The sequence below is a fragment of the Sinohyriopsis cumingii genome, chromosome 8 (assembly GCF_028554795.1).
Source record: "Sinohyriopsis cumingii isolate HCF-2022 chromosome 8, ASM2855479v2, whole genome shotgun sequence".
Classification (NCBI taxonomy): domain Eukaryota; kingdom Metazoa; phylum Mollusca; class Bivalvia; order Unionida; family Unionidae; genus Sinohyriopsis; species Sinohyriopsis cumingii.
Window position 1 is genome coordinate 55811562 of NC_142968.1, and position 22638 is coordinate 55834199.

The 22638-nt window shown below is 39.1% G+C and overlaps 1 protein-coding gene across 2 annotated transcripts in view; it reads right to left on the minus strand.

The window, feature by feature from the left end:
• LOC149793567 (uncharacterized) overlaps nt 1–22638 on the minus strand; it is a 60284-nt gene that overhangs the window by 32827 nt on the left and 4819 nt on the right. For both annotated transcript variants that reach the window (XM_089967531.1, XM_089967530.1), the window contains exons 2-5: nt 21084–21161; nt 5014–5337; nt 4190–4317; nt 581–782 (exon numbers count right to left, since the gene is read on the minus strand). In XM_089967531.1, the coding sequence (XP_089823657.1) occupies nt 581–782; nt 4190–4317; nt 5014–5337; nt 21084–21144 (715 nt within the window). In that variant the 5' untranslated portion in view covers nt 21145–21161. The remainder of the gene's footprint in view (nt 1–580; nt 783–4189; nt 4318–5013; nt 5338–21083; nt 21162–22638) is intronic.

The window sequence follows — 22638 nt, forward strand, 5'->3', positions numbered from 1 at the left end:
AATTAGTTTTTACTTTAAAAAGATACTTCTGCATTTTTTGGCGATTATCCATAAAGTTAATACACGAGTGCAGGGCATCTTAAGCGAGTGATCACGTCAATGCGAAGCGATCGGAATGATTGCCATCTTTCAAGAGCTCTCACAAGAAGAAAAGTTAAACTCATTCAAAGAGTTTAAAGTTTATTTGAAATCTGCTCAAATTTAGTATTCTAGTTATTACATTACAAAACATTAGTTGGGTTTTCATAAATACGTTTTCAAAACTGAAATAGTTTAATCAGAAATTAAATCAGGCGCAAACAGAAGTCCAAGGCCTATGTTGATGCAACTATAGGCCGCACATACTTATATCGATGTTGCATGCAAATTATTATGTATTAAAATATGAAGTAAAAATATGGGCTGCCAATTGTCGAAGCTATTGCTTTAAATGTAGTGGTAAAGTTGTCATGTCATGGTAAAGAAAGTTAAATGAACATTCGGATTCATAACTCACATTTTCAATCATCTTATTTAATAATATTTTATGGCTGTGCTTTAACCATATGTTGGTCAAAAATCAGTTCCTGATCAGTAGTACCTTTCTCAGTATGCATTTGAATTTGGTCCTCTTTGTTAATGTATTCCTTAACAGGGGTAGCATCAGTTGTGGATAGAATGAGATAAGGTGTACAAAACGCAAGTTTATTCACATTACGGCACTCCATTCTTGGATCGTATGGACAGCAGAATACCAGTTTACCGGTCCAGGAAGAATTCAGTTCCAAGCGGCTTTCTTTGCCCTGTGTACAAGATATTAGCTTCATACAGTATACGCAAAAAATAATGAATGATGTTGTTCTGAAACGTTAAATGCTATTAAGACATATTTTCCTTTATGGAGGAACCTTGAGTTTACGAGAGAGGAACTATTGCGCTCATGAAACGCTTACTAGTTTATCAAGTTTTATTATGAAGCAGGTGAGATATTTTCCACTCTAAAATTATTTGGACCTCGTAGAGTTATATGAAAGCATACATTGGATAATATTGGAAGAAAAACGAATCAAGATAATGTATGAAATCGTTACAAAAACATTTCACCTTTTTCAGTTTCATATTGTCTTAATTTATTATCAACCAAAATCTTACACATCTATTTCTTTTGGTACTCGTATTGATTGACTTGGTACAACACTAGGTTCAAGCTAATATCTAGTCTGCGTTTCCTGCTAACTGTTCAAATCATTATTGTAATTTCATTGAAAAATATTGGACAAGAAATAAATCAAGAGGACGTATGAAATCTTTGTAAAATACGATATATTCTCGTATTTCCAAATCAGTGTTTGGTGTCGTATATTACACTGTGAGGTCTGTAACTAACACTATTTTTGCAATCAACCGCTTGGACAATTTACAAAACGAAAATCAAATGCACGACATCATATGGAACCATGTACTTCAGTTGATTTTTTCATTTAAAATATGATTCGGTAAAACTGTCTGCGTTGATTCCTAAGTTAATAACTTTCGAGCGTATATATTTCAAACGTATTGATAAGCCATGTTTATTCCAATAACTGAGATGACATTTATGTCTGAAATATGCTCCTTCACGTGTTTGCAATTACGGTATATTATAAAACTATGCAATATGCTGATCATTCAAATAAATCAGACACATACCCAATTTGTATTAATTTGTATATTCAACTTTCAAAGACTGTGGGCTAATTTGATGTTGATTTTTACATCAACATTCTGCTTAGTCTTCAAACATTGAAAAGAACTCACCATTGGTGATGATCTTTACAGTACAAATGATCACGGACATATATTCTATCATTAAAAGAACAATGTATTTCTAATCGGAAAGGAAATAATCCTAACAATTCAGACCGAACATAAGAGAAAATGTGTTGTTCATAGATGCATCACAAAGTGTTCTTGTCGACAGACGGACTTGTGACTGGACGAGCATGAGCTAAAGGTCTTGCATTTGCAGTAGACAACACTCTGTTTAAATGCTTTGATTCTGACTGAGCTGAGAGAAATATAATTAGACACGACGAAATTTAAACCAATATCTGAAGAAAAAAAAAACAGCCAACAGAAGAGTTCAATGAAAACAGATCGAAAATACTTTACTACTTGAACGAAAGATTGATAGAATAAAGTTTGGTGACTAGGTGCCGACAGTCTAGTCGATAGTTGCATTGTGAGTATGATTATGTTAATGATGGCAAACATGATTTAAACCATTCAAATAGTACGGGAAAACAAAAGAGCTGGAAAACCAAGGAAACCTACACTTAATGATTTATATGTATCAACCTTCTGAAATAAAATACGTATACATGTGACTGGTAATAATGTATAAGTTGCTTAGGAGCTTTCTACTTGTAAATATAACAAAATGCAACAGGAAATCATAGTGATGTACCAAAGGGACACGCCTTGAATTGGAGCAACAACGGTATGTGTGTCTTTGTTTTAAAGTGAAAGATAAATAATATGATGTCACTGTATAGTAAATAAATAAGATATAACAAGCAGAAAAAAATGTTACAAGGAGTTAAAATACTGCATTCAAGCAACCCATTTTATCATATATTCCCCTAGCAGCATTGGGCCCAAACATAAATCATAGATATCATTACTAATCTTAACTCCATGTATGGTGAATGCACTATGTAGTTTCTTCGTATCGTTGGTATGTCGGTGAAAAGTGAGTGGAGCAAATAAGTGGAAATCAGATTAGTAAAGTACTTGTGAAACACGTCACCAAATGATAAGTAAGCCTTGATCTTTCCAAAATTTTCGACTACACATGTGTCACTACACACAACAATTTGCGGGTACCTATTTACTTAAAGCGAATGGGATTGATCAAACTATGATCAGTAAACAAGATGAGAAACTTTAAATCACGGACTGCTAATGCACTCAGAACTGATACAGAAGATGTGCAGATTGTGGCATATGGAAAGAAATTTAGAATATCACATGACATTTAGATCCTTACATATCATTGTCTACTTTATTACTCCACACTTCCGCGGTATTACTTATTAAATATTCCACTTGCAAAAAAAAACAACAAAACTTTTAAGTGATAAGTTTCTTTTCTTCATGTATTGTGTGTGTGTTCAAATTGTATTAAAAGCTATGATGTACAGTCGTAATAAATTACTCTTGGTATTTGTTCTAGAAATGTTTACATTAACATCGCGCTTACGTTAAGATCAGGTATGACATAATTTATTCCTGATATGACTGGTCACCCAACAATGCTCAATTCATTGATTAGTTTCTGCTTGAAATAATAACCTTATATCTTAGTCACACTCATTACACAATCAGGAAATTATACAGTCCAGATAATATTAGTGTCAAACAAAATAAAAGTGATCCAGAAATATTTACTTATCTTTCCGTATGAAATTTGAAAAATAATAAACTTCGTATATTAATTCCCTGGTTCTTTATATTAATTTACAAATTGCACCAATGCATAATGCATTCCAGGTACTAGAAAGTATGCTGTTACGTTTGTCTTATAAAAATATACATATAAGTGGTCAGGTAATATTTTGCTGTAAGGATAAGGAATTTTACCATAAAAATTTGACATTTTCAAATCGTCCAGGAGTATCCATTTTTATAATGCTGCTAATCACGTATTTGCTTATATCGACATAAAGACAACAATAATGATATGTACGGGATTAAATGGTTTCGATCATTTAGAAATGCCCATGGGAATTTTTCGAATAAAGAATAAAACCTTCTTGCTTTGCAACTGATTACATAGTATCAGTCTCAATATGCACTGGCTTTCCTAGTTAAATGTATATCATTTGCACGATGTATGATGCATTCAGTTCGAAGATTTTCCAACGCAACAACTGCAATTTTACACAATGATTATTTCCGGCATAATTCGTACATCCCTCCTATTTTCATTTTACCATAAACGTTGTCAAAGGCTAACTGAGGCTGAAAATAGTCTTTTCATATTAATAGATATGTTCTTATGCATGTATGATCAGATCTTCTTGAGCATCCTGACGATTATATACCAACACAATTTGGAGATACGAAAATATACAATCGCGCCAAAAGATAGCAATTTTGAAGCAGAGTACCAATAATAATAAAATGGTTTGAAGAGTAATTATTTTAAACAACCACTGAGAAGACATACCACGGGGTCCTGTATTCCATCAAGTCTCCACTCATGTGACAAATGTGGTGCACCACATGAGCTCGGCGAACAAGAAATGAAGTTTCTTGAATGATGTATATTTGGCTTGCACTTGTGTACAGGTGGTTCTGTAAAAGAAATCGGAAAAAAATATATTGAAAACAAACAATACAGACTGTCATACCTGCTAATATCCCTTTTCTAAAAGAGAGCCTGTTTTAGTTCCCAATATTAATTGCAATTATATGATAATTTAGTTAGCATTCAAATGCTAGGACACCAGCCATCTTTTCTATTTGGTGTGGGTTTTTTCATAAAAAACAAAATCGCATCATAATTTCAATTTTGTATGAAAAAGATTTACCACCAATTAAAAAAGCACGCTGACAAACGCACACATACAGAGGTTGCCATATATCCTTTTTTCCAGGACATATCCTCCTTTTCGGTCATTATATCATCTATGTATGTAAATGGAAGTTCAAATATGGAATCCTAACACACATAATCAATCACCCACATACTCACTCACACACGCACAGACAGAAACACACACACACACACACACACACACACACACACACACACACACATATATATATATATATATATATATATATATATATATATATATATATATATATATATATATATATATATATATATTATATTATATTATTTGCATTAATATTACGATAGATAATATTCATCATTCAAGAAGAAGAAGAAACGGAAGAAGAAGAAGAAGAAGAAGAAGAAGAAGAAGAAGAAGAAGAAGAAGAAGAAGAAGAAGAAGAAGAAACAATGCACAACATAATACAAACCAAACACTGTTAGGAGAATTGACTGCACATTCCGAAATTTCTCCAGGGATAATTTTGGATACAAAGTATATTCTCCTGTGTCGTTGGAGGACAAGTTTTTTAAGAGTATCCCCGATGTTCCGTACTGTTCAACTCTGCCCTCGTACAACGGTGTCACGTGAAATCCATAGGACTCTGAGTTATAACATATCAACGTAGTCTTGTTGTAGTACCACTGGAGTTGTCTTATCCTATCGTTACCATCCTTAGAATAGTTCCACACTAATAGCCTGCTACAACCTTCATAGCATGTTGCGGACAACACATCAGTGGTCCAAGTTAGTTCTAAATTGCAAAATAAAAAAATATAATTGTAAATAAAAAATAATAAATATGATGACGTGTCATTCACGTGTGCACAGTAATAAATCGAGAATATTACAAAAAATAAATCATGCAGTTTTATGATTATTATTCGTGTTTGCTATTACAATTACCATAGCATATTTAACACAACACAACTCGTGTTTTCCTCTCGGATTATTATATAATTGCCAAGTCTTGTATAGAGTTTATCCTCGTTCTAATGTGTACATAACAATACATTCGTAACGATATAAGGAGAAAAAGTTAATCTTTTCACAGTAAGTTGCTGATAACACTACCAATAAATATAAAAGAAGAACAAAATATTACTCAATACGATTTCATAGCATAATATCCGGTTCTCCTTTCGGTCAGATGATGACGCTAGTAGTGCAGCAAACGGTGACTACGCGTGTGGCTCCTGAGTCCCAAGCTGGATGCACACATGATATTACAGGTTGGATAGGGGGAGTCTGTAGACGTGATTGTCTGGAAAGTTGACATGTTTCGTTTTTTCTCATGGTTGTGAATCGTTGGTGGCGGTCATCATCCACTAGTTCAACGGCCTGTGCAATGAGTGTGTGCAAGGTAGTCCGGTCCTTGGCAGAGGTTTCCAGCTCGCTGGGTAGGATTCCGCACCATTTGAGGTTACAGCTAATGTTGTCTTTGTAACTTTTCCTGGGGCCCCCTTGTTTCAGTTTTCCGTACTTGAGCCCACCATAGCAGACCTGTCTTTGTATTCGGATCTGTCCCTTCTGAATGGCATGACCAGAATCTCTGATCTGAGCTTACAGCAGCAGCGCCTCATTGCTAGAAACACAGGCTCTGTTGAGGACATGTAAGTTTGACACTCTGTCTTGTCAGTGGATGTGCCTATTTGACCGTAGTAAGCGCACGTATTGCTCGAAGTTCTTCACATGCCCGCTCTATACCGTCCAGGTTTCACAGCTGTAGAGCTGGGAGTCGAGGATGACATATTTATAGATTCGTAAGGCTCTTTGGCTTGCCTTTCGGATCCTACCGGTAAATACATTGTACGGCGACCAGTCGAAAGACACTGTGATTCCTTGTCATGTAAACCTCACAACGTTCTTCAAGTGTCACCCTCGAACTTCGTAGTGGGTTGTGGAGGGTTTGTGTACGACGGTGGATGAAGAATTACCTTTGTTTTATCCAGGGTTATTATCAGACCTTACACCCTGAATGCCTCATAGAGCTTATTAATAATAATCTGTAGGTGGTTTTCCTTATGTATCATGAGTGCACAATCATCTGAAACAGAACCGGGAGAATTGGTCTTTCCAGTGTCTTTGTTCGCAAGTCAAACAGTGATCCATCAATGCGATTCTTGATGTATACATCAATGGTTAGGTCCTTCACTGCATGGTATAGGACTTTGGTGAAGAAGAGGTTGAACAGCACAGGTGCGAGCACATTGCCGTGCTTCACGCTGGTCGAGACGCCAAAGTGCTCTGAGTACTCCCAGTTGGCTAAGACTTCTCCCTTCATGTTGTCATGGAACAGCTGGATAAGTATAGTAAACTTCTGAAGCAGCCAAGATTTCCAAGGAAACAACACAGGGCTTCTCTTTTTACAGAGTCGAAAGTCTTAGTAAGGTCAATGAACACTGTATACAGATCCATGTGCTGTTCCATGCATGTCTCCTGTATTTGTCGCGCAGTGAAGAACATGTCGACTGTGCTACGGCCTGGACGGAATCCACACTGTGATTCAGGTAACAGTACATTTTAAATGATTGCACCAAGTCTGTTCAAGATGGTGCGGGCAAGACTTTTCCAAGCAATTGAGAGCAAAGAGAATCATCTATATATGTCGCTGTTATCTCTAGCGCCTATACTCTTTCACAGTGAGATGGTAGTAGCATCTAGTAGATCTTCAGGCATTTCCAACTCGTCCCACATGCCGGTGAGGATGTTATGGAAAACTGCAATTGCTTCTCTTCCAGGACCATTGAATACCTCTGCAGGGATTACATCTTTACCTGGTGCTCTGCCACAGTTGATCTACTAAATGTCCTTCTATAGCTTCTCCTCAGATGTAGCAAGTTCAGCTCTTCGCAGGCTGGTCTTTGATGGGTTTGTTGCGATCTTCAGCTGTCGACAGTGGATTGGCGATTGAGGAGCTGGCTAAAGTGTTCCTTCCATCTTGCGTTTATTGCTTCGGTCTCTTTGATGGTTGTGGTGCCATTTTCTAAGAGTAGAGGGGAGGATCATGATCTGGAAATTCCATGAACAGCTTTAATGGCACAAAGGAACATTTTGGAGTACTTCATATCAACATATTACTGGATTCATCAGCCCTGTTTTCCCACCATTGATCCTATATTTCGTGTAGTTCCCTTTGAGTCCTTGTCTGTATGTGCTTGAATTTGTCTCTCTTGGAGATGAAGTTTTGGTATTTCGGTCACTCGGAGTATGCCTTGTTTTTTTGTCTTCAATCAGGATCTTGATGTCCTCTTTATAGTCATCAAACCATTCCTGGTGGACTCTTGCCCTTGGGTGTATCCACATTGTCTTTTACATATCCGCTTGTCTCAATATAATATTAGACGCCACAAGGCTGTGTTCAGTACATTTGCTCAGGGGAAGCAGGCCACTGCTGTTCATTTTAAGAACTATATGTTTCCCGACCAAACCATTCCACTATGTTTGGTTCATGCCAACTCTGGAGTTGAAATCACCCAGCAGGATCAGCTTGTCATTGGTGAGGATAAACTCTATGTCGGTATATAACTGTTCTGTATGTTTCATTTGGACTTCACATGGTTTGGGCATAGACACTTATGATTTTAAGGACGCGTTTGCCACTCAAAGGTAGGCGGAGTTGCATGAGTCTCTTGCTGATGCAGGCTGTTAGGCCTGGAAAGTGGCTCAGTAGGCGTGTCATAATAGCAAGTCCCATTACATGGGTTCTGTCAGCTTCTTCTGCTTTTCCATTCCAGAAAAAGGTGTAATCACCTCTCATCTCCGTCATCGATCCCTCCCCAGCAGTCGGGTCTCACTGAGTGCTGCCAAGTCGATATTGTATAGTGCTAGTGTTTGGCGAAAACGGATGTTTGCCTTTGGGGTAATTCTCACATGTCACTATACATGATAATACGGGCATTCCATGCTCCTATAATATGTTTATCTCCTCTGGTTTCTTTGTTTTGCATGGTTCTGCGTTTCAACAGCATTGGAAGATGATCTTTCAGTCTGGATAAACTCACCAGATTATGTAGAGCTGACAATGTTTAGGTCAGTTTTTCTAGACCCCTCCCTGTTCATGCTGAGGCAGTGTTGTCCTAAAAAAGGGTTGCTCAGTCACCTCGTATGCTGCCGGACTCATCTACTGTCCTTGGCACAGAGGAGAACGACCACTTGTCCAAGGGTTGTCTAGGTGCAGATTTGTGACTACGACTGCCAGTGCTCACATCCACTTGCTGCTTCGCCACTCCCCCATCGTCGCTTGACTTTTTAAAAGTGCTAGTACAGTCACGTATGTGTTGCACAACAAAACCTGTGTGAGAGAGCTATTAAAGTGGGAAGGTTGTTGAAGAGGGACGATCGCACTCTCTCAGCTGCGAACGCCTGTTCCTAGTGGCGCGAAAAGTCACTGGAGACTCTGTTGACTGCAGAGAATAGGCATGACTTCTAATGTACCTAATCAATCCCCTTATTGAGCCACATCAACTTGCTGGTCCGCCACCGTGGCCATTGAATCGACTATGATCACATCCTCCCAGTCAGCTGGATCACACTTTACTTGGAAAGGTATGTAGGTCCCTCTATTTAACCCATAGGTGGGACAGTGGTCGGCTTGACGCCAGGAGACGGTGGGCAGGCACGCAAAACCTCTATGGCCAACTGGCGTTTCGAGATCCCCTTCAGTTTGAATGATGCCCATGGATGTATACTACTGCGAATCGCTGTGGTGATGGATGGGGTTTCTGGCTCACCTGTTTATCTGCGTATTACCGTGATGGGGGTTCTGACTCACTTTCATTGTATTAGAAATGTGCTTGTAGTATAGCAAAGATGTGCCTTCTGTGTTATCCATGGAGATTCGCTCAACTTGGCTCGAGTGAAGAATGTAAAAGTCCAGAAATGGAATTAAGTGAGGAGGATGGCAAAGAGGGGTTGACGCATAAAAAGGAGCTGATAGCGTACACGAATAAGGATTAGAGTAATGTGCCCAATATGATCTACTGTGAAGAGAACGAAGACGAACATACGAACGAGGAGTGGGTGAGACGTAGCTATAGTCATCAGCGTTCATTATAGAGGTACAATCAGCAGTATTACATCAAAAATAAACTGAATTGTTTTCATTTGCCATAACACAGCGAGATCAGTTTTATTACTGGCTGAACAAAGTGACATCAACCACTCCTTGTCATCCTCCTCACTTGATTCCAGTACTAACTTGAGTTCAGCTGGTGGGTCGTGTAAAATTTATAAAATCTGAGTACGTGTTTAAGAGCATATTTGAGAAGATGGGTCTGAAGCATGAAGCGAAATGTAAGACAGTCTCTGGAAAGAATCTAGGTGAAGAGTATGATAAGATTATTTCTGAGGCGCTGTCGTAGACTCTCGAGACAAAGGAGTTAGAGAGGCTGTGGGAATTCACAAGTTGAATTGTTCACGATAAGCAAACCACTTCACGAGAGATTATTTACTTTGGTAGAGATGACTTTTTTAAACTCTGTACAGAATTTGTCTTGTTTTGTAGTTCCTGTGCAACAAAAGAACCTTGGATGGGTTATCCTGAATAATCTTTGAGTGTGTGCCTAACCGGAATAGTTTTTGAAGCGTATCGACGACGAAGACTTCTTCGGTCCAGTTGGGTGTGTATCTTTTATGAACATGGCTTATTGTCTGCTGATTGTGATGTGGTCTCCTACTTTTAATTTTGATTTTAAAAAATAAGGTTTATGTGACCAGCTATTTTCAGTTAGCTGATGAGGTTTCCCTGGGAGTCATTTTAATGTTGCGGTGCCATGCGTGATTGTATTGGTCGACGATATATGGCAAAAACTCGGTTGGTATTATCGCTGGTAAATCTCTTCCGCGTGCAATGTTTGAGAGTTCTGTTAAACCGCTCTACGACGGCCGCTTTGATGTGTGCTGTAGAAGATAATATTAATTTTTTGACTCCAATTTGAGATGGTTTTGTTATAAAATTTTCTTCCATGATCTGCCCATAATTTATTGCGATTTCGTGAACCGACAACGCTATCCAACTCTTCCACGATGGATTTTCCTGTTTCGTTTCTGAGAGGAACTACTCATACGTATTCGCTGAACACAACAATGGCCGTCAGGATATAGTGGAAATGATCGTTGTACGTGCTGTAATCTCTCATGTCAACGAAATCTGCTGACCATAGATCGTCTCCCTCGACCACGATGACTATCCGTGGAGAAAAATGTTGCGTATCTGAACATAGTCAGATATTGCGGCACGTACAAAATAAGCTGATGAGGGAAAGCATCATACAGATCTCGTGGTTGGCATCAGTGAGAGCGCGTTAATCTGCAAATCCCACGTTGTGACCAGCATTACGTGCAAACATGAAATTGGCTATGAAATGGACTCCATTGACCGAATCAACATCGTCTAGGCCAATAGCACACTGTTATTTAAAGGCATTCTATTTTGTTGAGAATGCTTTACATTCTTACCACAGTCTTTTTAATTTAGGGGTTCGATACCTTTCTCTCCAGAGCCTGTAAAAATCTTTCTGAACGTGCGCGGAGGACAGCTGTCATCTTCTGGAGAGACTGATTGGCCTTCTTGGAAAGATGGGAAAGCTGCGTTTCCTGCGACGCTAGCAATGAATTCTTATGACGTTGGCAACGTTGTTTCCTTCGGCAATGAAGATGATGTCGATCTTTCTGTTATCACTAATGAATGTGACTGTGTCACCGGCACGATTTTGCTGGCTAATTTTTCTCCTACGGCTGTTTTAGCGGCATAGGTTGCTCTGGTGGCTCCTGCTTCTGCTGATTTGAGGGCAATCGGTGAGGCTTTGGCGGGAATGCATGGAAGTGCTGTTCGTACCGAAGAAAAGGGCGTGGATAAAAATTAACCCTCGATTTTACGTCGCTGTACGCGTGATCGTCTAATGTTTACTATTTCATCTGCAAAAATTCTTTTCTGAGAAGTCTTGTGACATTATCAGACTTTACGTCACACGACTTTTCCTCCACCTGCAGGTAATATGTAATTCTTTCCTGGTTATTATCGATGACATTTACGGACACATCGGTAAGCCACATGTTGATTTCCGAAATTGTGCACAAGTTCAGAAATGAATAAAAATTAAAGTATTAGGTCGAATTTGCATTAGCGATCTTGAGAGAACGTTTATCGCCGAGGTATAAATCACGCTTGAGGCCGAAACGATCCACGATAACGATCCCTCAGCGATCGAGCAGTTGACGAGGAGGTTGTTCACGTCGGTGATGTTGACGTGAAGGTCTTCTTCGTGTGTTTCATTTCCGTCTAAGACAGTGCCAGTGCTAAACCTCAGGATGGATCCGATTGAGTGGTTGATTCCAAATCCTACACGATGCTCTCTCGAGAGGGTAACTCTGGTACGCATTGTGGAATAATTAGGCTCGATTTTGATGTTCTCAGCTGTGTGTACCCTTTTGGTGATTGTTCGCGGTAACGTTAAAAAAGATGTTCCATATTTCGGCGGTTATTAGCTAGATCTCGTACAAGGACTGATAGTATAATTTCAGCAGGGGATGATACCGCACCACGGAAGTGAGCGAACGCGAATCGAACAGCAATGCGGTATAGTCGCGAGTAAAGTCCTGCAACGTTGCTGCATAACACAAGGTTTTCTATGTAAGTGCATACGACTAAATCAAGTCTTCGTACAGGATCTGATACTGATCCGATGTCACCAGGTGGTGATCCAGAAGAAGTCCGATCCTAATTCCCTTTTTATCTCCTTTAAACTTTCTCTTAGCCCTTGTTATTCTTGTTTCATCTTGCTTAGTTTTCAAGATTCCTCTTCTTTCTTTTGTTATTGTTTTCAGTTCGCTTTCTGGAAATTCTGCCCCAGATGAATCTGCGTTAATGTCCCTATCAATCATTGTTGAATGGTTTGGAGCGTGTTCAGCATCTAATCTTGCTTCTCGTCGTAAGTTTCGTCAGGATGGGCTTGAACAACTCCCCAGCGACATCCTACTGAAACAACTGATGTCCTATTCGGTATACGATGATGAGTTGACGTAACGCCATCCGTTATTCGATAAACCATTTTGAGAACCTTCTCGAGCTGACTACGCGTGGTGACCTTTTCGACTGGCATGTTGGCAACTACGTGGCTAGGGAGTTAAAATTCATCAAAGTATTTTCGATAGCGCTCTGGGATCGTTCCCCATTGCGATGAAATGTTATAAAATCGTGTTTGGAACTTGACGTGGCAGAGGTGTATCACTCCTTGAATTTTTTCATGATGATGCGCTGAAATGGTCTTTGGCGACTGCGTCGATATCACCATTGTCGAGTCCTGCAAAGAGGACAAAATATTTTGTGCTTCGTCGGATGTATTAAGGCACATCGTTGTACGACTGAGTGAGATAAAGACTGTTACAGCGCTTGTTTTTCAACAATGAAAAATTGTAATGTCGTCAAACACGATGATTTGGTGTGCGTCTGAATCTAGTTCTTCTACGGGTTGGAACTCATCTGATTCTTCTGTCGTGACAACGCCTTCTGGTGTTTCCAAACTTGTGCATCGTGCTGCATTTGTATTGGTGAGGATCGAGCGAGATGATCCCTCATTCGTACTTCAGGATGTTTCTCAAGAGTATGTTCATGAGGAGATTTGTTTTACCACGACCAGTCGGACCCACGATCATGTAATGGCAATCCGGCATCAACAAACTATACGGATGAGGTGTTGTATACTCTTTCGTGTTGAAGTTAATGATTTTAATTTTCTATATAGAATTCACTTACGCGAATCGCTCGCGAAATCACACAACGACAACCATGACATTTACCGTCCTTTTGAAACCTAGTAGGATCTGGAAACAGTTCCTCAGTCAACCAAGAAGAGCTGGATGAAAAGGTCAACCGCGCCGGGGATTCTATGACGGGTAATCTCAACATGAACGGACACAGCCTCTCCCATCTTGACGGCATGAGTTATCCACCCAGCCACCCCCCTGCTGGCAATGTCGCTCGATGGTCTCACGTGAGTAGACTAGCTCAGACTAAATTGTCGTTGACCGGCAACGGAACTGGTGACATTGGAGTCGGAGACAACTGCGTCATAGACGACTTTGTGGACCGTGTCAGGTTTGATCTCCAACAAAAACTCGTCGAACAATGCCAAATGGTTTTTGAGTCAATGGATGGTTCTCAATTTCTCGTAGTAATATTTAATCGCCCTGATATTTCGACCACCGCAGCGCTAACACAACTGGAGTAGACATCGAAATCCTTCCTGACAACCCAGACAGGTTTAAATCCAGGACTTCTCCGCTTGGTGAGGGAATTATTCTGCGTGCGAAACTCTCTCATGCATGTTTTGTTTCTCTTTTCCGTGCTGCCCTTGAGTAACAATGTACACCTATTAGCTCTACGCAGAAGCATGTTGATATACATAAACTAGATTACAATTAATCTCACAAAAAACAACATGCAATTAAAGAGATGAGAAAATTATCAAGCAATTAAAGAAATAGCAGACGGGACTATATTATATACACATCATCGCAGGAATAGACTAAATTCGTGCCTAGTATCAATGGAGTCACGTAACGAGGGTACAGAAAAAACATAACATCCTACGACATGATATTGCTTGTCGTCTCAGGAACATTGCTTGATAGTTTCATGGTGTCAACATGCCCTATCTAAGATCGAATGCTTCTCTGCACGATCTCATCGACCGAGTCAGAGGAGACCTACAGGCGATGTCACAAAGCTCTTCTTTTCGTCGCAAGTTTGGAACATGTACAAAGCGCTGACGGGATGAGACATCATTACCACGCAGCAGTACATGAAGCAACTGCAAGACAAGTACAAAGCACTCACGGGAAAAACCGATAAACCTTCCAAACTCCTTCTAATTTAGCAACGAGATCATGACCGATCACGACAAAATGACATTGAGGAAAAGACTACCCAAAATATATCAATATTTCCTTCAATTACAGCGCGTTAGCATCACTAGGACGCTACCATGACCAAGACGTACTGAAAGAATGTACCGACGCGTCGACAAAGGATTCATTTATGATGATCCCCATGTGCTTGAGCGCGGAGTTGACCAAGAAATCCTACAATGCATTCTAAAACCTATGGATGAAAAACTACGCACACAGACGGCCATCAAACTGGGAGTAGCTATTAACGTTCATTTTGTGTGAGCTACGGAGCAAAAGAGCATCGACACGTGGATGAAATCCAAATCGCTAATTGTGGATTGTAATGAAGATTTCAGTCCCGTCGTTGATGTCGCGTGGTCGTATCGAAAATTATCAGGAGTCAGAATCGGCATGGGTCTTCGCCGTAGTCGATTCTATCTTGCTTCAGACATTCAAATTTGCACCGTTGTGTGGAAGTAAGTAATTATCCCATCCCAAGCAAATCATCGCTACCAACGACGGACTCCACCTCAACATGTTTGGACTCGATGACAAGAAAGAGAGCGATAAACAATCTGTGGTCTATCCCTTGTTTATTTCCAAAACAGGCTCACAGAGCAACATCGATTTACTGTATTACCGACACCATTTCGTGTACATCAAATACGTCAGCCAGTTATGCCGATCTCAGTACACGCGACATAAAAATCACGGCTATTTCTGTTATCGTTGCTTACAATTCTTACATACTTTCCTCAGTCACAGAGACTGCGCGACCACGTGTCGTCGGGATAATGTGAAGAACTACAAACCGTTCAGATGCCAGGGGAGGGAACACAACATTTCGAACACCTTCCATATCATCTTCGATTCGGAAGCGATCCTTGAAAAATGGGAAGAACCCTCGCCTGATACCGATCATTCTTTCACCCAGGTGGAATACAAACACACCCCCGCTGCGCGATCGGCTATATAACCTGCTTTTCACTGGTTTTCGCTGTATCGTCAGCAATGCGGTGAGGATTTTATACCACGATTGTTTATGTCAACTCGAAGCTGAATGGAAACGTATCAACACCATCGAAAAGGTGCATCCGGGATGATTTCATTTACGCCATCACAACTGCGACATCATAAATCAGCACATCAGTGCCTCATCTGCGAAGAGTACTTACAACCGTATAATCACAAAGTCAGAGACCATTGCCATAACACCGGACGTTATTGGGGAGCAGCTCATACGGATTGCAATCTACGATTCAAAGATCCAGACTTATCCTGGTGATCGCGTATAATCTACGAGGATACGATGGACATTTCGTCGTCTCAGCACTCAGTCATCCGCGCATCAAACCACTTCTCGCTGATGTAAGATCCAAAATCAAATGCATCACCATCAATTAAAAAAGAATATGAAGTTCTCGATTGGATCTTTCTGCTTCATCGATTCATTTCAGTTCAGGGGGTCGTTGCTGCAAGATCTCGTACAATACTGTCCTAAATTCACACATCTGGAAAAAGACTTTGGAGACAAAGCTTATTTACTCCAGCAAAAAGAAGTTTATCGCTGCATGGTTGAGATTCGTTGAGACTTCGTTGCCATCTCTAGACTCCTTTTATTCACATCCACACCTGTCAGGGATAACTGAGGACGAATACCAATAGGCGAACAAGATATGGAACGAGATTGATTGTAAAACTCTCGGAGATTATCAAGACATCTACCTCAAACCGGACGTGATCCTGCTCTCGGACATGCTCGACCATTTCAGACAAAAGTGCATGGACAATTAACAATTTGGTTCACTCTGGTATTTCTCCTCGCCAGAACTCTCATGGGACGTATTTCTCAAGCAATCAGTGTTCACTTTATTAGAAGTCTTTTCCGATCAGGAACTGTTCATGTTCACCTAGCAGGTGGTACGAGACGGATTCTCCGTCATCGGCAAAAGACACGCTGTCGCCAACAACGAATACATGCAAAACTACATCCTCTATCACCGCTCCGGTGGCCTAGTGGTTAGAGCGTCCACCTCGGAACTGGGAGGTCGTGGGTTCGTTCCCCGGCCGAGTCATACCAAAGACTTATAAAAATGGTACTAACAGCTGCCTCGCTTGCCGCTCAGCATTAAGAGGTTAGTGTTAGGACTGGTCGGCCTGGTGTGAGGATAATGTGACTGGGTGGGACATCATGCTACATATCTGCGGCATGATGCCCCAGTGCTATACATCACTATAAACTGCCACACTGCAGACATCTTAGCGATATAACTGAAAAATTGTTAAAGCTACGTTAAAAATCCTAATCACACACACACACCCATCCTCTAACTCGAAAACAAACAATATCTATGCATGGACCATGTCACAACCTCTTCCCATAGGAGATTTTCTGCGGATCGCAGGAGAATAGTCCCTTGAAGAGAGACAAACGGGATACCATTTCTGCTCAGACTATTTCTTGGATGCTGATCCATCACATCTCCACAACGCCCATAAGGATTATTTTTGTTTCCCTGGACAAATTCGTGAAACCCACACGATGCTTTCTCGGATATAACTACAGCAGCAAAAACAATTCAGACTCGGATACACCAAGGGAAAAACTAGTTCCCATTCTTACAAATGAAACGCACTACAAAATGCATCATCGACTTCTCGATAAAGCTATACAGCACGTACTCGCTCTTGACAAAGTTCATCGAGCATTCAAGTTTCGTTATTCACCGTGGATTAAACCCCACATCGACTTCAACACAGCACAGCGCGCCAACGCCACCACGACATTCGACAAAGACTTCTTCAAACTCGAGAACAATAGCGTCTTAGGAAAAGCCGTGGAGAACATTCGACGTCTAATAAAGTCGATATCGGTAATGACGAGCGACGACGATATAAGCTCACACCAAATGATACTTTTGTCAGTATGAAAATCTTTGACGAAGAACTCGTCGCGATCGAATCCAGAAAAAAAAAACCAATCTCATGCTGGACAAACCCATCTTTCTCGGTGCAGCCGTTCTTGGTCTCCCCAAAATTCTCATGCTCGACTTTCACTATGACTTCATCCAGCGCCAGTACGGCGTTAAAGCCATCCTGCTCATAACCTATAACGCTACTCACTGCATACATATCACGGATTTCATCGGATTCGAGCCAAAATGTACTGCATCACCCTCGACGATGGCACCTTCATGAAAAAAACCAAAGGAGTAGAAGCATCAGTCACCGCAGAAATAGCCACACATCAGCATCACACACAAGCACTACACGGACACATGCAATACTACTCCACGAGAACTTTCCGATCACAACGACACAGCATATATACAATGCTTAGCTAAAAAAGAGGATTGTGCCGCTTTGGTGATAAGCGCTACTTCACCGATGGCATTCACGCTTCCACCCACGGATATAGAAAAAACCGTTTCCAAAGACACATTCTCACGAGCTATATAAAACGATGCAACAAAGGTGAGCTAGAACCACGGTGATCCATGGAACTAGGTGAGCCACAGCCCACATCCATCACCACGGTGATCAGCAGTAGTATGTACCCATTGGGGATCTCTTGACCACGTATTGATAAATGTGGACCAGAACCCCCATTTCTCTATAGGTCCAAAACACCTAATTTGTTTCTGCGCCAGGGTGACTACACACACTTAAAGTTAGCCTTCCATCACTACGGTAAACTCCTTAAGAATCACGTAAGCCAGAAACGTTAAACACCAGTAATATAGATCCATGATTGATCGCTCGACCACTAGTTTATCACGTAGTGATAAAAGTGAGCCGGAACCAGCATTTCCTTTGCCGGAACCAGCATTTCCTTTACTACTTATATATATATATATATATATATATATATATATATATATATATATATATATATATATATATATATATATTAAATTATCGTACGGATTCTAAAGAAATCCCGACCTAAAAATACTAGTTACTAGTTCATTTGTTTGTATAGACATTAATTCCAAAAATATCATATACAGTACATGTGCACTAACTGCTTAATTAAACTTAGAAATTTGCAAACATGATTTTATATTCACTTTTTCTCAGTATGTGTGTGATTTGGATTTTTAAAGTAGCTTTAACATTTTTTCAGTCATATCGCTAAGATGTCTGCAGTGTGGCAGTCTATAGTGATGTCTAGCACTGGGGCATCATGCCACTGACATGTAGCATGATGTCCCACCCAGTCACATTATCCTAGTACCATTTTTATAAGCCTTTGGTATGAAGAGTTCAAACCCGCGATCTCACGCCTTCTGAGACGGACGCACTAAATATTAGGCCTCCGGAGCGGTCCTCTTTTCTCAACAAGCATAGATGCTAGACATAACTGATATCTGACCCATTTCAAGCTTAAATTATATATTTTTTCTCACACTAGATAGTGTTTAATTTTAATGAAAATGATGCATAACACTATAAATTATAGTCAACAATTTCTTTTCCACCCCCACTCCCCGCTCTTTTTCTTGACCTATACAGTTCTTAATTATGTTTACGGCAAATATAGAAATTTAGTTTCGTAACTTTCACTTACAAACTCAGAAATCATGATAACTGTAGACCTTCAGTGACTTGTTTTCTTTTCGCTGCAAGAATATACCTTATGATTGGTACCTTATATACTTTTAGAAACTAAAATCTACGCAAGTTTTAAACGGTATATGCACACTTAATATAGAAAGATTACGGTATATAGGCGTTCTTAAAAGGTTGTCTCTAGAGTCTAGCATCTAAATTCTGCTGAAAATATAGTAATACCTTATCAAAAATTGTACAGATGACGCCAAGTTTACAACAATGCAAGATATTAATTATTAATCAGTAAAGTTGTTTTTTTTCAGCATCAAATATTGCTTTTGAGAAGAAATTAATTTTTTATCAAAAGTATTATATTGTAATCTATACGTGTATATAATAACAATGATAAAATGTAATTAAGTTATTCTTTCTCCTACGTGTAAAGTGATCAGAATACATAACACTATAGGTAAAATTCGCATGTTTCTCTTTCAATGTAAAGAGACTTTTTAATATTGCTTTCACTTTATATATGCATTGACGATAATAGCAAACAAGGTGTGCATTACTTTAATGTGGCTGAACGAGAGTACATCGCCAGTATTGCGCACAAATAAATAAGCACAATCCCTCTCAATTTTCTTATTCTCATGCATGACAATTTGCATACTTTTGTGACCATCAATACACGTTGTATACATTTAAGATAAAATGTCACATTCTTGTATATAGTCTCATTAATGGAACAAAAGTATCCAATTGATATGGCATTGATAGGAAAAGTCTCAAAAGGTTTGTCGAGAGAAAGAAGGAAAAATGGAGAATCAATTATCGTGCTCTTACGTTTTCTTTCAAGAGTCTCAGAATTTTCAAAGATCGAAACGGACATCTAATCTGAGGAAAGCAGCAATGAAGAATGCTTGCTTTGTTTAAGGTGTATTATATATTAAATGTGTTTTTTCTTTTTACTAAAAGGAAAAGGAAACTTCATTGAAATGCATCAATAAAAAGCAATGGGTCCAGCTCAGTGTTTCGTTTTTGCATCTTTAATACAAGAATTGCCATAAAAGAAGTTCATATTGTAGAAAGATCTGCAAACATGGGATTTTGCTGGAAAATTACTGATATAACGAGACTGATGCAGAATTTATAAATGTGATATTAGCAACAACAACTTTGAAAGAAAACTAAATGTGAAGAATCAATCAGTTTAGATACAAGGGTAAACAAGATATCTAGGCTAATATTACAGGAATAGACTAATAAACTGACATTAGATTCGTTACAGCCATAACATTTATGGCTAACTCTCTTGTTATCATATATATATATATATATATATATATATATATATATATATATATATATATATATATATATATATATATATATATATATATATATATATATATATATCTGAGTGTGTGAGTACGCATGTGTGTGTGTGTGTGTTTCATAGTAGCGTGGATCCTACAATACGTACGGAAGGATGCAAAATTGCAGAAATTCAGATGACATTGAAATAAATTCCAGGTATTTGCTTAATTTTGGACTTCTGTGCTTCAAGGGGTCATAAGCAAGTATGGCATATTTGTTGAAACATAAACCCATACATGTTAATAGATGACGAAATCAATTTTCGTACATTATTGAGTTTGAAAGGTTTAAAACCAGTCAACTAGCACGTGTTTAGAGAATCTTGCGTTTTTAACTCGTAATTTATTCATTTGCAAATAGGCCAGTATAAGAGTCTTTAAAATTTATATCAAACCCTTTCTAGTGATAGAAAAATATAATGCTCCAATCCTCTACACCAATAAAAATCTGCAATGCAGTGGAATTATACATATTGTCATAGTTACGTTACACCGTTGACTAAATGGAGCACTGTGTGAATACAAGCGAAGTAAGAAATGTTTGCACATCAATTCACGTGATAGTTCGTCTCCTACAAAATACCTTCCTCGTGCAGAAATGTGTGTGTGTGTGTGTGTGTGTGCATAGATACACAACAATAGTTCGATTTGTAACTTTATATAAAGATCATCTGCTTACCCACTGCCTTTCTGACCATCCAGCAGAGAGTGATAGTTATAACTGTGACTTTTGCATCCATCTAGATGACCAAAGATACTGGAATCAAAAATCTGAGATGATCATATATATTTTCTTTAACGATTAGAGGAACATCTAAAAGAGTAAATAAAATACGGAGATGAAAATACGATGATACTTAAAGGAACACATGTAGAAAATGTCTCTTCACAAAACTGCAAATTTTGTAAACTATTGACTAGCATATTCCCAATCAGAAAACTTGAGTGACACTAAAACTGTGGAAAAGTTTAAAGCATGTTTATATGTTTTTTGTTGTCTTTATTGGACACTAATCACACCAGTAGTGGAGAAATAAATTAAGCTTTGTGTCGACATTGAATTGTGGAGGGCTAGTAGTGTCCACTGCTTTTCACAGCCGGCGAGAAAACGAACAGCGCTTTCCGTTTATAGGGTCGGCAGAATTTCCCCAACTACCCGATTTGTTTTGTTTTTTGATTTAATCTGCAAATTCTTGTACTACACGGGATCGAAGATAAATAGCAGTATTTCGGTGGAATAGGCTCAGTTATTTGCATTATTGTATTGGGACGATTGTTTTCGTATTTTCTGAAAATGCAGTTCAACTGTAAAAGATTACTTACTATGTCAAGCGAGTACTGAATGTTTAGAAATTGAAATGCACTTTAGAGATAACGAAAATAACTGATAGGAATATTTTTTTAAGAAATGTCTTGACTGTGTGTTTTAATGTTCTTTGAAAAAAAAAACAAAAAGAAAAAACACTATATGCCAGATTATATCCCTTGAAAAAATGACCTAGAACTAATTTTTCGAGTGCTCTTATTAGAATTGCACAATCCGTATTTCTCTTTCCCAGGCGCTTCGAAATTCTCAGACCAGACTATTTCAAATTTTTATTTTCTCTTGTTTCCTTCTAAATCGTTGGCATATTGTTGCCAACAAACTTTAAAATGTTACCTTATTTTACGACATTTCCTTAGTGTTATTAAATTTTCACCATTGTAATCATGCAGTCAGATATTTACATATTAGGACCTCTTTTATGGTAATTTGCAAAATTCTGTTACCTAATATATCTCTGTGTAATAATTTTGGAATAGATATTATAATTCTTTATATGGAATTTAGTCCTGCGAACCATAATACAATATCATTACTAACAGTTGTAACTGCAGTAGAAGCGACTGATAACATATGTTCTAATGAAAACGAAACAACTTCTGGCTATTTAATTAATATGTTAATTAACATGGCTGGGTCCAGTGATGTAACTATCTCATCACCGGACCCACAGGAAACTTTCTGTACCGTCCCCCCTCCCCCCGCCCCCGTCTTACTGTTACTTATTACATTTAGTATTTTCTTGGTTGGGTCCAGGCCCACAGCACGATTGTACCTGCTACCAGTGTAGTTACTCCAATGGCTGGGCCCCAAGTGACCAACGTGTAAAGCGCTCACTTTTACCGATAAATGCCATCTCACCTCTCCCCGCGTCAGTTCAAGTCTCAGGCTCGGTCAATGTTGGTTTGTG